This window comes from Carassius carassius, chromosome 2, assembly GCF_963082965.1.
Source record: "Carassius carassius chromosome 2, fCarCar2.1, whole genome shotgun sequence".
NCBI classification, from domain to species: Eukaryota; Metazoa; Chordata; class Actinopteri; order Cypriniformes; family Cyprinidae; genus Carassius; species Carassius carassius.
In genome coordinates, this window is record NC_081756.1 from 25,785,517 (window position 1) to 25,798,007 (window position 12,491).

General features: G+C 38.5%; 1 protein-coding gene across 14 annotated transcripts in view; it reads left to right on the forward strand.

Moving 5' to 3' along the window:
* LOC132107407 (protein scribble homolog) overlaps nt 1-12,491 on the forward strand; it is an 87,883-nt gene that overhangs the window by 38,055 nt on the left and 37,337 nt on the right. For 12 of the 14 annotated variants that reach the window (XM_059513621.1, XM_059513649.1, XM_059513652.1 and 9 more), the window contains exons 2-15: nt 2,608-2,725; nt 3,216-3,294; nt 3,600-3,689; nt 4,502-4,558; nt 4,681-4,744; nt 6,324-6,398; nt 6,627-6,771; nt 7,545-7,663; nt 8,078-8,277; nt 8,410-8,576; nt 8,817-8,947; nt 9,049-9,177; nt 10,007-10,183; nt 10,343-10,750. In XM_059513621.1, the coding sequence (XP_059369604.1) occupies nt 2,608-2,725; nt 3,216-3,294; nt 3,600-3,689; nt 4,502-4,558; nt 4,681-4,744; nt 6,324-6,398; nt 6,627-6,771; nt 7,545-7,663; nt 8,078-8,277; nt 8,410-8,576; nt 8,817-8,947; nt 9,049-9,177; nt 10,007-10,183; nt 10,343-10,750 (1,959 nt within the window). The remainder of the gene's footprint in view (nt 1-2,607; nt 2,726-3,215; nt 3,295-3,599; nt 3,690-4,501; nt 4,559-4,680; nt 4,745-6,323; nt 6,399-6,626; nt 6,772-7,544; nt 7,664-8,077; nt 8,278-8,409; nt 8,577-8,816; nt 8,948-9,048; nt 9,178-10,006; nt 10,184-10,342; nt 10,751-12,491) is intronic. The other 2 variants (XM_059513626.1, XM_059513657.1) reach the window with 1 other exon arrangement.

A 12,491-nucleotide genomic window follows, 5' to 3' on the forward strand; every position in this document is an offset into this window, starting at 1 on the left:
GCGCTCAAGTTTATTATTTCAAATGTAGGCGCGGGGTATGCGCGCTCATAATGGAAGCGACGCGCTCGTTTTTTCCAGGAGTGTCCGCACCGCATCGAGTTAAAAACATCTCAACTTTTCAAAGAGCCGCAAGCGCACCGCGGGTCTTGTGACAAGAACTAACCAATCAGCTTCATCATTTCCCCTAACAACGTTAAAAGCTCAGCCAAGATGAAGGAACAGCTGACCATAGCTGTATATGGATTGCCGTTTTTGAAATAAATTTAGGAGCAGAGCTACTGCAAGCGGAGAGAGCGCGTCATGGTTGCTTAGCAATGGCAGACGCCTCAGGGGCGCAACTGCCCGAGCGCTTTGGAAAGAAAAAGCTGTGCTCCTAGCATTTTCCATGTGTTTTAGGCGCGATATGTGAAAGGCCCCTAACTTCCTCACCTTTTCCATAACAACGTTGAAAGCTCAGCCTAGATGAAGGAACAGCTGATAGCTGTATGTGGATTTTTAAATTAATTTAGTAGCAGTGCTACTGCAAGCAGTTTTTAGTGCTGCAAATCCATTTATCCATTGCTGAAATTTCCGCGTCTTCATGGAGAGAGCAGGTCATGGTTGCTTAGCAACGGCAGACTCCTCAGGAGCGCAAGTGCCCGAAGGCTTTGGGGGAAAAAAATCAGAAAGCGGCGCTTAGCATTTTCCACGCGTCTTTAGACGCGATATGTGAACGGCCCCTTACAGTACGAAAACTCCTGCTTAATACAAAGAGTGACGATGGCGAAGAGAGCAAAACGTTCCAAAGTGTGGTTATACTTCACTAGAGTTGATGCAGACAAAGCTCGTTGTCATAAGTGCAACAAAATTTTTGCATGTAAGGGTGGAAACGCAAGCAATCTGTCAAAGCATCTTTCAAAAGTGCTTTATGTGCAGACAGAGAAATGCAAAGTTTTCGACTGGCTAACACAACACAAAGTAACACAACACAAAGTACCGATAAGAATACCGTTAAAGTACCAGACCGTTAAGCAGTATCAGTAAGGGTAGTAATACCGCTAAAACCTTAACGATACCCATCCCTAGTGCTGGTATGTGTTTTGATGGCCTCTATGTGAGGGCATCTCAGCATTTTCTCCAAATGTTTACGGTGACATGAGTAGTTCAACCATGTGTCATCATTGCACCACTTATTTTGTAATTATTTCAGTCCTGTATGCAGCAGCTGAGTATATTACTTAATGTGTATGTGTATTTTGGTCTCATTTCTAACAAGTCTCATATATCCCATCACTTAGTCATGTGATACATGTCAGCTGCCAGCATGGTGGTGCTCATTTTAGAGAATGAGTTTGTGGGCTTATTAATAATGATTATAAGTTGATCCATTTTAATTTCAGATGTAACTTAAAGCTTAATAAAATGTCTGGAATAAGTAATTTGCTGGCATGCAGGTGATTTTAAGCTGTCAGTGAAGCACTCGCCCAAGCAGAAAATGCACTGTTGCAAAAAAAAAAAAATGCACAGATCTCAATTGCGTAAAATCACATTTTGTTTGACATAAATGGTGTGGGAAAAAAAAGGTTCTAGCTGTTTATTTTCATTGCAGACACACTGAATCCCCATCTCCCCACGACGGGCCACAGCAGCAGGAATGTACTTAATTTGACCAACTAACAAGCGAGCTCTTGATGGAGTAGCATGGCATGCAAAAACAGACACACACATGTTTGCCTTCTCTTTATATGATTGTTAGTTGTTTAGAGAAGTGTGTGTGGATGAACTTTTGACAGTAATTTGAAATGTGGTCATTAGTTTCTAATCTGGCTCCTTGAAGTAACATTCAAATGCAAGAAGTTTTGTAATTTGAATTTCATTGGCCTTTTCAATTTTTTGGCAAGCTGTTATTTGCAATTGTAGCATAGCAATGATTGCATTTCCTGGTTTGTTGTAAATCTGCAACCATGTAGTGTCTAGTAGTGCTTGACCCATCTGTGTTTTTCATTGTCACCAGTCACTCTGATTTCTACAAATCAGTCAGATATAATGTCATTTATGCAAAAAAAGTCAAATACCAGTTGACCTTTAATTATTTTTCTTTTATAAGCCGTAACCAATAAATGGTGACATGAGCTCCTAAAAGGGAAGCACACTTCAAGAGAGAGTGCTCCTTTATCCATTTCAGGATGATCATCCAAAAATGAAAATTTACTAATCATTTATTCACCCTCATGTTGTTTCACACCTGTATGGCTTGCTTTCTTTTATGGAACATAAAAAGTTAATTTGGTGGAAACTTTTCTATAAAATTGATGTCATCGGTCATGAAAATGGTTCTTCAGAATATTGACTTTTGTGTTCTACAGAAAATAAAGAAAGCCACGCAGGTTTGGGATAACCAGTGGCTAAATAAATAATGAAAAAAACTCACTATAATCTTCACTATAATCTATTGCTGTTGCTAAAATGGGCAGAAACTAATAAGTATCCAGTATAAGGAGATTGCAATAACTTTACCAACATCATCCAAAATATGAGGCCTATCTGTATTGAGCCTCCCTTGATGCAGTAGTCTGTCCAGTATGTGACTGCGTTTTGTCTAATTCTTACTTTTCCTTTCTCTTTCAGCCTTTCTTCAGATTGCACAATTTGCGAAAGCTGGGCCTCAGTGACAATGAGATTCAAAAGTTACCACCCGAAATTGCCAACTTCACGCAGCTGGTGGAGATGGACATCTCCAGAAATGGTTTGTAAAGCTCTCTCTTAAATGTGCCCTGCTGCTGATAAATAAAGCTGCTTTTGAACTCCATCCATCTAGAGATATTAACACACACGTTCCTACACATCCTGTGTGGCAGTTGAAAGTTTCTTTACACAAGTGCACTGGAATGTTTTCTTTGAGCCGTGTCTATTTAAGAAGTGTACATCAATTTCAACGCCCAATTGTCTACTCATGTGCCTCACACAGCCCAAGGCACATTCACTGTTAGTCTCAGGATTGATTGTGGGAATGTTGAACATGTTCTGTATTTAGACTATGCAGTATCTTCCTATGAGGAAGATACACACACACTTACAGAAAACTCTCACTACAGTCTAATCACCCTCTCCCTCCGTTCCTCCAGGGCAGGCCATCTGGTAGCCATTATTAAAAAGCCTGAAAAAGTGCTCATTTTGTCGTGACACTCCTCCAGTATATCTTGCTGACTGTGCCTTTCTGACTGTTTCTCTCTCAGATATTTCTGAGATTCCCGAAAACATTCAATTATGTCAGGCCTTGGAGATCGCAGACTTCAGCGGAAACCCCTTGTCCAGGTTAGTGCGTTGGAAGGACCCCCAAATCCCCCAAAGCTCTCCCTCAGACCAAATGACACTTTCTTGATTATGAAAGGTGTAGAACGGTTGGGAAGGGAGAAGAAAGACTGACACTAAAAAGCATTTTCAAATGATCATATGTTCTGTTTCTGTTAATATGCTGTAATGTTATTTTTATAGCAGGTGAGAATGTAACAGACCCTTTGTTTTGGTCAGTCAATGCTGTGCAGTAACTACAATAGAAAAGGCAGTCAGTACCTTTTCCATTGTGCGTCTCATTTTTCTTTTGTCTGTGTGGGTCTCAGGTTGCCTGATGGCTTCACACAGCTCAGAGGACTGGCTCATCTATCACTCAATGACGTGTCGCTGCAGTCTCTACCCAATGACATTGGAAAGTAAGTCTATATGAACACATTTTATTCTAGGGGATTTGTTTTTGGTTAGGATTTTTTTTTAATGTTTTTAAATATGTGTAAGTTGTCCCTCCCACAAGAAAATGTATAATGTAAAAATGAAATGTTTTTTTTTTCATGTTTTCATTAAGTCCCAATGAAATGGATGTAGAGACAGGTCTTCTTTTCTATATTGTGATGTACAAGCAAATGAGCAAAAAAAACAAAACTGAAGGATGGTGACTTTTTGTCCAAGAGTCCAAGGCAATTCCATCATTTTCATTTTCGACAGTCTGATTAAATGTTACGAGATCAAACTTTTGATGAAGCTATGCATGGATGAGTCGTTCACAATGAATTATAGATATAAAAAGCAAGCATTATAATATGTGTCTTATGTCAGTCATTTATATGATACTATATGCGTGTTAATGTAGTATAACCTCAAAAAGAAAACCTTAATTTTATGCAACATGTAATTGAATTAATGGATCAAAGCAATGTGTATCAAAGGGGAATACCTGTGCATATTATTTTAGAATATCTAAATGTCTTTTTATAATTTTCTGTGCCTTTTGTAATTATCACACAAAGCAGGCATCCCATTCACATACACACACACAGTCTCTTTCCAGTTTTCACACACACACACACACACACACACACACACACACACACACACACACACACACACACATTGAGTTTGGCTACTGTTGATGTTGTGCAGATGGGGATCCCCTTGCTCTTCCAAACTGAGTGACACACTCACCATCTGACACTCAGTCTCAGCTCTTTTTCTTTTTTTCTCCTCTCAGCTTGTCAAACCTGGTGACTCTAGAGCTGAGGGAGAATCTACTGAAATCTTTGCCCTCGTGAGTATTTTCCAATCAAACTGCAGTTATTAGATCCACAGTGTTCATGTTTTGTTTACACCCTTAAAAAATGGATGCATTAAATAACATTAAATGTGAAATCTGTCTCTACCTTCCTCTAGCTCTCTTTCCTTCCTGGTTAAACTGGAACAACTGGATTTGGGAAGCAATGTACTGGAAGTTTTGGTAAGAACTGAAACAGAATTTTTTTTGGTCCTGAGAATAATTGATGTTTTAGTTATTAGCTTATGCACACACATGCATGCCATGTTTTCAGTTTTATTTAGAGCTTGTTGTTTTTGTTTGGCCCAGTGGATCTCCGATTATCATTTCCTTTACTGAACCAACACCTGAGCTACTGCTGATTAATTTATCATTTACAGTTTTTCTCGATTGGTTTGGCTCATTTCTTGAAACCGAGATGACATTCTCAAAATAACATGGACAAATCTCCAAACCACCTTGCAATTGTTCACAACAGAATGTCATTTTTCATTGGTTTTATCAAATTGCAAATGCTTTAGTACATGTGCTTTTTTTCAAATGATTATGTACAAGTAGCTACAGTTAGCACAATGAGCCCACATTTAGCACATTTTTCAAATAAATAGATCTTGCTGATCTAAACTGATTAGTTGATTTTTCAGTGAAATGGTTACTCTCTCCAAAACATATCAGCATGGTTTCATTGTGTAAGTCATCATATGCACAATTGTCTGTTCAACTGTCAAAATTAGTCAAAGATATAATACCATGAAAGAATTTCTTGGAACATTTGATAAATTTATGACAGTACTTGACAATCAATCATGTGAAATTAGAACTAACGAAGGAGCAGTTTCCCACATCTCAGATGACCAATCAAACATTTTATGGCCTAACAGAGAGCAGCGCGTCGATGGCCAGGAAAGAGAGGGTGACAATGGCGACCACTGAAAATATTACTGTACTATAGTTCTGAAACTTTATTTACAGTATGGTAGGCTAGAGTTTTTTTTGTTTGTGTTTATAACTGTTCACATTTACAGAATCCTGTATATGTTTTCTTTTCAAAGTATGTTCTCTAATGTTAACATTTCTTTGTACAAATAAAAATGTTTACAGTTTCCTTGAGTATGAGTGGTTTATTGGAGGCTGATTTTACTGTAAAATCTTTTAGTTTTATTCATAGTGGTATTCTGTTGCTAGACCTGTGCCTCAGTGACAAAACGTCTAAGCATTTTGACTTGCAGTGCTTAAACAATGCCAAAGGTATAATGCATTTTGGGGGCATTGACTATTTATATGAGAAGGATATTTAGTTTTGACACATGGATAAACTGTTTTGGGAGAGATATGAGCTTTTGCAGGGGATCCATGGTGTTGTGCTAAACCATCCAGGTTATTTTGACAAAAGCACTAAATGAATGCACATGTGCCAAGGCAATTGAGAAGGATCTGTGCTATTTTGACTGTACTGACCTTTTATATGGGAAAGGAATCTGCTTTTGAAGCATGGAAGAAGAGTTTGGGGAAAGATATTTGATTTTGCTAGTGAGCTATAATGTTGAGCAGAACTGTAAGACTGTTTGGCCAAATGACCTTATGGTTTTGAGAATGTCATCTCGGTTTCAAGAAATGAGCCAAACCAATCGAGAAAAACTGTAATATAGTTTTATTACATTTTTTCTTTACATTTAAATTTTTCCTTTATTTTTTATTATGTCATATTTCTCTTTTTCCATATCCTGTCTTTATCTGCTTTCTTTTTATTTCTTCTGTTTAGCCTGACACACTTGGGGCACTGCCCAATCTTCGTGAGCTTTGGTTGGACAGAAACCAGCTCTCCTTACTACCTCCTGTGAGTACAGATAGCTTCTGATTAGCTCATTATCATACTGGTAATCTCTCTTGATTGTTTTAAATATCTAGTTCAAATTCATGCAGATGTTGACCTTTTCAGACATGTTTTCCCTTCAGCACAGCTGAATGCATGTGCCATGTGCCTGTTCTGGTGATAACTGGAGTGGAAACTAGAGTGCCTTCATTCACTTTCAGCTGACTGAAAGTTGACCTCCGTGTTTAACAGGAGCTGGGGAACCTGCGGCAGCTGGTTTGCTTGGACGTGTCAGAGAACCGTCTATCAGAGCTTCCCACAGAGATCAGTGGCCTTATCACCCTCACAGACCTGCTGCTCTCTGAGAACCTCCTGGAAGTCTTGCCAGACAGCATTGGTGAAACTCTATATCCCTCTTACAAACCTCAAGAAATATGAGATTATTCCTGCTTTTGCGTAGAGACACGGCTGTTACAATAAACATATTGACTTGCCTTCACCGTAAACTCTGAATCATGATGTGCTGCCCAGTCTAAAATCAGTCAGAACAATGCTCACCAAAATTGTCACACTTGCATTCAGTCTGATAGCTTATTTGCTCACAGGGTGTACTGTAGGTATTTAGTTAGTTACACATGTGATTTAACATGCACCTGCTGTTCCTGTTATATTACAAACTTTACAATTTTCTCTGACTTCCGAGTCTTGTGGTTAGCCAGAGGGAAATTTGGAATCCTGTTTTCAAAGTTCCAATCAGGTTACAACAAAATATGTAAAAAATATTTGGTTTCTTTCAGGACAGCAAGATACACCTTTAGTAATGTAAAATTGTCCGAATTTTTTATAAACAAATTAGAAACCATTATGGTCATAGTCAGTGTTTAAAATGTAAGTTTATTACGATCAACTGAGAATTTTTTTTATTGATTAGAAAATCACAACACTGCCCCCTAGTGCCAGTAGACTTAGGTCATCCTATTGCTGCACTGTCATAACAGGCTTAAAGTTAATGTTTTTTATTTATTTTGGCTACTATCACTAATGTACACTGTGTGTTTCAAAATCATGTTTCTGTCCTTAGTCCGTGTTCTTATTGAAACCATTTTAATATGACTATAGTTGTTTTTGTATTTATCTCAAGGCATCCATGAAATTAGTTTTTCTCAACAGGCTCACTTAAGAAGTTGTCCATTCTGAAATTGAACCAGAACCGCTTAGTGCATCTCACAGACTCTCTTGGCGAGTGTGAGAACCTGACAGAGCTTATGCTGACTGAGAACCTTCTCCAGGTACACAACTTGCATCACCTGATCTCTGTTATGTTTGCTTTTATTTGCATACTCCACTTTCTTTAAGTCACTGGTTTTGGATCATCGCATAATTTTTTAATGTAATGCTTGCATATTATTATAATAGTTTTTATCAAACTAGTTTTTATTACATTTTTTGGTTTATATTAAAGTAGTAGAAATATTTGTCAACAGGTTAACTATACATTGGAAATTTGGAATCCCTTTACATTACGTTTCTTAGTTTGTTTAAAGGATGCTTTCGTCTGAAATGCCTCGTAAATGAGTAAAAATGGATCTCAAAGAAGCCAACGATGCAGTTAGCAGAACTGCATTACCAAATTGCAAGAGGAAAGCAGACGTGTCAGAGCAGAGCCCATTGTGAAAACTTCCTCATGCTGTTTTCTCTTTCAGTCCCTCCCTCGCTCACTTGGGAAGCTGAAGAATTTGACCAACTTGAATGTGGACCGAAACCAATTGAGCAGCATGCCAGCAGAACTGGGAGGTTGTGTCAGCCTGAACGTCCTCTCCCTCAGAGATAACCGTTTGGGAAAACTACCTTCTGAGCTCGGCAATGCAACAGAATTACATGTGCTGGACGTGGCAGGCAACAGGTGAAAATGCATTCTGTAGAGCAAAACATGTTAAACTCGCTATATCAAAGGTTTTGGATGTTGGTTAGTCAGAGTGACCATAAGAATTGCGACCTGCTGTTTTGTTCATGCACTGAAATTTCTCCACCCCAGGTTGCAGAGTTTACCATTCGCATTGGCCAATCTGAACCTGAAGGCCATGTGGCTGGCAGAGAACCAGTCTCAACCCATGCTGAAGTTCCAGACAGAGGATGATGAGCAGACTGGGGAAAAAGTTCTCACCTGCTACCTGCTGCCTCAGCAACCCTCATCGAGCCTTGGTAACACACTCAACCGTCCTTGTGAATGGAGCTGGCATGCTATAGTCAAGTTATAATCACACCCAAAGCAGCTTTGCATAGCCATAGCTTAAAATGTACAAGTAAATACAGATTATTACAAATACAGTCCATTTAAAGTCACTACATAAAGTACTGTGGCTGGTCCATGCCCGTACTGCACCCATATTGAATCCAGGACACACATCATATTGCAATATTATTATATAATATACTTTGCAGAGAATCTACTGGAAAGGAGTGTTGATGAAACCTGGCCCACAGACAATAATTTGAACAGAGTATCGGTCATTCAGTTCAAGGATGACTCTAAACACGAAAAGGAAGATGAGGAGACTGCGGCAGAGAGGAGGGTGAGCATGCAAATGCGTACAGGATGTTAAGGATTTCTGGACAACAGTTTACATACATTTTTTCTGCATGTGCTAACACTCTTGCTGTATATGTGAACCAGCAGGGTCTACAGAGGAGAGCCACACCTCATCCCAGTGAGTTAAAGGTGATGAAGAATGTCATTGAAGCCAAAAGAAATGAGGCTTATACAGCCAAGCCAGATGAGGATCTGGAGTCACCGGACTCTGAGGTAAATTCAATTGTTTTATTTTTGCTTTTTGTTTTAGTTTCCATCAGTTTGAATGGAATATAAATGCATGGTATGTTGCACTGACAGTAAACTGTATTTACAATACCAATTACAGTTTATAACGAATGCCAATGCAGTTTATTTGACACTTATTTTTTACTATTCTTCTCTATACTTTTACATTGCAGGAATTCTTTGTTGAGTATGGGAAACAAAAATTTGTTTATACTGTTTATAAATATTGTGAATTATATTTAGGTGCATCTTACTAAATACAGTATATATATATCTGTATCAGTATCAGTATTTATTATTATGGCAACCGCGCACATGAAAGCTCGAATAGTAGAGGTATGCACAGCAGTCCAATAATATTTTTCTCCTACTTTTTTTTGATGAAAATAAAAAGAGTGTTTGATTAAGTTAAAAAAAAGTCTGGTAAAAGGCTCATTCGAAGAATTTGTTGAAGCATTGAAAATACATTTTGGTCCAAAAATAGCAAAAACTACGACTTTATTCAGCATTGTCTTCTCTTCTGTGTCTGTTGTGAGAGAGTTCAAAACAAAGCAGTTTGTCATATCCGGTTCGCGAACGAATCATTCGATGTAACCGGATCTTCTTCAAATCAGTTTTCTAAAGCGTTTTTGAAAAATCACCTACCCCACCTTTAAGAAAGCCAACGTATATATATTGCTATTTAAATATTATTAAATACATTAAATGTTTTATATTACATGAAAACTGTTTTTTTTTTTACCATTATTTTTTAAATAATAAATACAAACTTCTCCGTTTTTTTCTATTGATTATGTATGATGGTTCTTCACAGGAGAAACGGTTGAGTGGGCTGTCAAATCAAAGTCATGATTCTCAGACATCCAGCAGCACCGCCTCAGCCACTTCTCAGGAAGAGAAGCGGGGTATAAACAGTACAGGTGTGGAGATTAATAATGGACATGGTCAAGAGGAGGAGGAGCTGGATGAGATGGAGGTGGAGTATACTGAGGTGTGTATAAAGTTTAACACATCCTGCATGGAACCGTGACCTCTATTGAACACGTGCAAGCTACTGTACAGATAATGTTTAGGTTTGTGTAAATATGTTGCCATTTGTTTCATAAAGTCCTTCTGTAAAATGAGCAAACCCTATTTCTTGTCTTCGCAGCCTACTGTGCACTTTGCTGAAAAGCCCATCATCCGTGGTGGTGATGAGGAGGAAGATGATGAAAATGAAGACGACGATGAAGATGCAGAAAGGAGCGATGAGTACTCTCGAACGCCACCTATTTCTGCAGAGAAACAGCGGCTTATACGTAAAGACACACCACACTACAAAAAGCACTTCAAGATCACCAAGCTGCCCAAACCCGAGACCGTCGCCGCCCTGCTGCAAGGCTTCAGTCATGACGGCCTCTCACCTACTGCTCACACCCCTGAGGACGAGAGGAACGGTGAGGAGGAGGAGGAGGAGGAGGGAGTAATGGTCAATACCCATTTTCAGCCCCGACTAGAAGCAGCTGAGCTGGAAGACAGCAGGCTGAGTCAGATGAACTCATCCCTGCAGCCAGTGAAGGTAAGAAGGGCTCAGTTCTAGAAGGAATGGTGCGAGAAAAGCTTGGATATTTAACTGAGAGTGTAGAGATGGGTCGCTGTTTCAATCAGTTTATATTAACTGAGGTTTTATCATGTGGAGTTGTTTAATAATGTTCATCTTAGTGCAGAGTACAGAATTCTTTTCAGTCCCAGATGTACAAAATACACTGCTAAAAGTCTGAGACCCCTAGTGTATTACCAGCGGAATACAAATGTTTAATCATAAATAATATTATTAGAAGAAAAGTTTTCAGTTACAATAATTGTTCAAAACTTTGGGGTTAGTAGAAGTCTCTTATGCTTACCGAAGCTGCATTTATTTGATTAAAAACAAAGTAAAACAGGATTTTTGTACAATATTGTTACAATTTAAAATAACTATTTTAAATATTTTAAATTATGAGAATATATTAAAGCATAATTTATTCCTGTGATGACAAATTTGAATTTTTTTCAGCAGCCATTGCGCAAGTCTTCATTGACGCATGATCTTTTAGAAATCGTTAAACCTTACTGACCTCTGACCTTTTGAACAGTACTGTACTTCAATTATTAGAAAATTTTAGAATGTGTTTTTTGGTTTGTCCCACTTTCATTTTAGTGTGCAGTCTCACACTTTTAGACCCCTCTGCAACAATATTTGTTCAAATGCAGCTATTTCAATCATTTTTATCTGTATCAGAGCCATCATGCCAGTGGAATGAATATTGGCAGCATGCAAAGGATATCGTAGACTGTTTTGCCTGAATGATACTTGTTTTATGATGACCTCTGCCTTTGGTCTGATTGAAAGGACAGGACCTCAGTGAAAAAGCTTATTTTGCCCCACGCTTTGGCTATGTTTAGCTCCTCCTCCACAGCTTGAAATACGCCCCCCCCCCCCTCCCCCCAATTGAGCACTGCTCTTGCTTCCTCTCATCATCATTTGCTGTCTCTGCTGCCTGGGGAAATTAGTGCACACTGCCCTCTTTGTCCCCCTTTCCATAACTGTCTGTGTGCTGATCATTTTAAATTATACCTGAGATTCACATCAATGAAATATTCCACTATGTTTTTTTTTTCTATTATTATTATTGTGTAGAAATATGAGGACTCTCATTGGTCTTAAAAATACATACTAGAAGCATTTAGCTAGAAATAATGCATCAACCATTTAGGGGTTTTACTGGTAGCAAAAAATAAATAAATAAAAAGAGTGAGAAAGTTTTGTGTATATCTGGTACATAATTCTGGGGTTAGGAATTCTGAGGTGTGTGTGGTGTGGTGTGTGTGTGGTCTGTGTGTGTGCGCGCGTGCGGTCTCCAGGACTGGATGGATAAGTGGCTGAGGAATGCCTGCGCAGGGCTTGTGTGTGCATATTTTCAGTTTGAAAAAAAATCTGGATTACTGTTCCTGTGTGAATATTGGCATTTATGTGGATGTGAGTAATTGCTTTGTGTTATAGCATTGACTCAGTAGTGATTTGTCTGGGGTTAATATTGACAACCTGTAACTTGGGTTGCTTAAAGGCACAATATGTAAGATTTTTATATTAAAATATCCAAAAACCAATAGAACAGTGTTATATATTTTGCTGACTTGTGTACTTACATTATCCCACATTTTTTTCAAAGAATGTTTAAATTCAGAGAAATAAGCTATTTTTTACTAGTGACACGGACAGTGTCTATAGTGTTATTGTGTCGCCTGCCAGTGACGTCATAATCCCACGATTTTGTTTT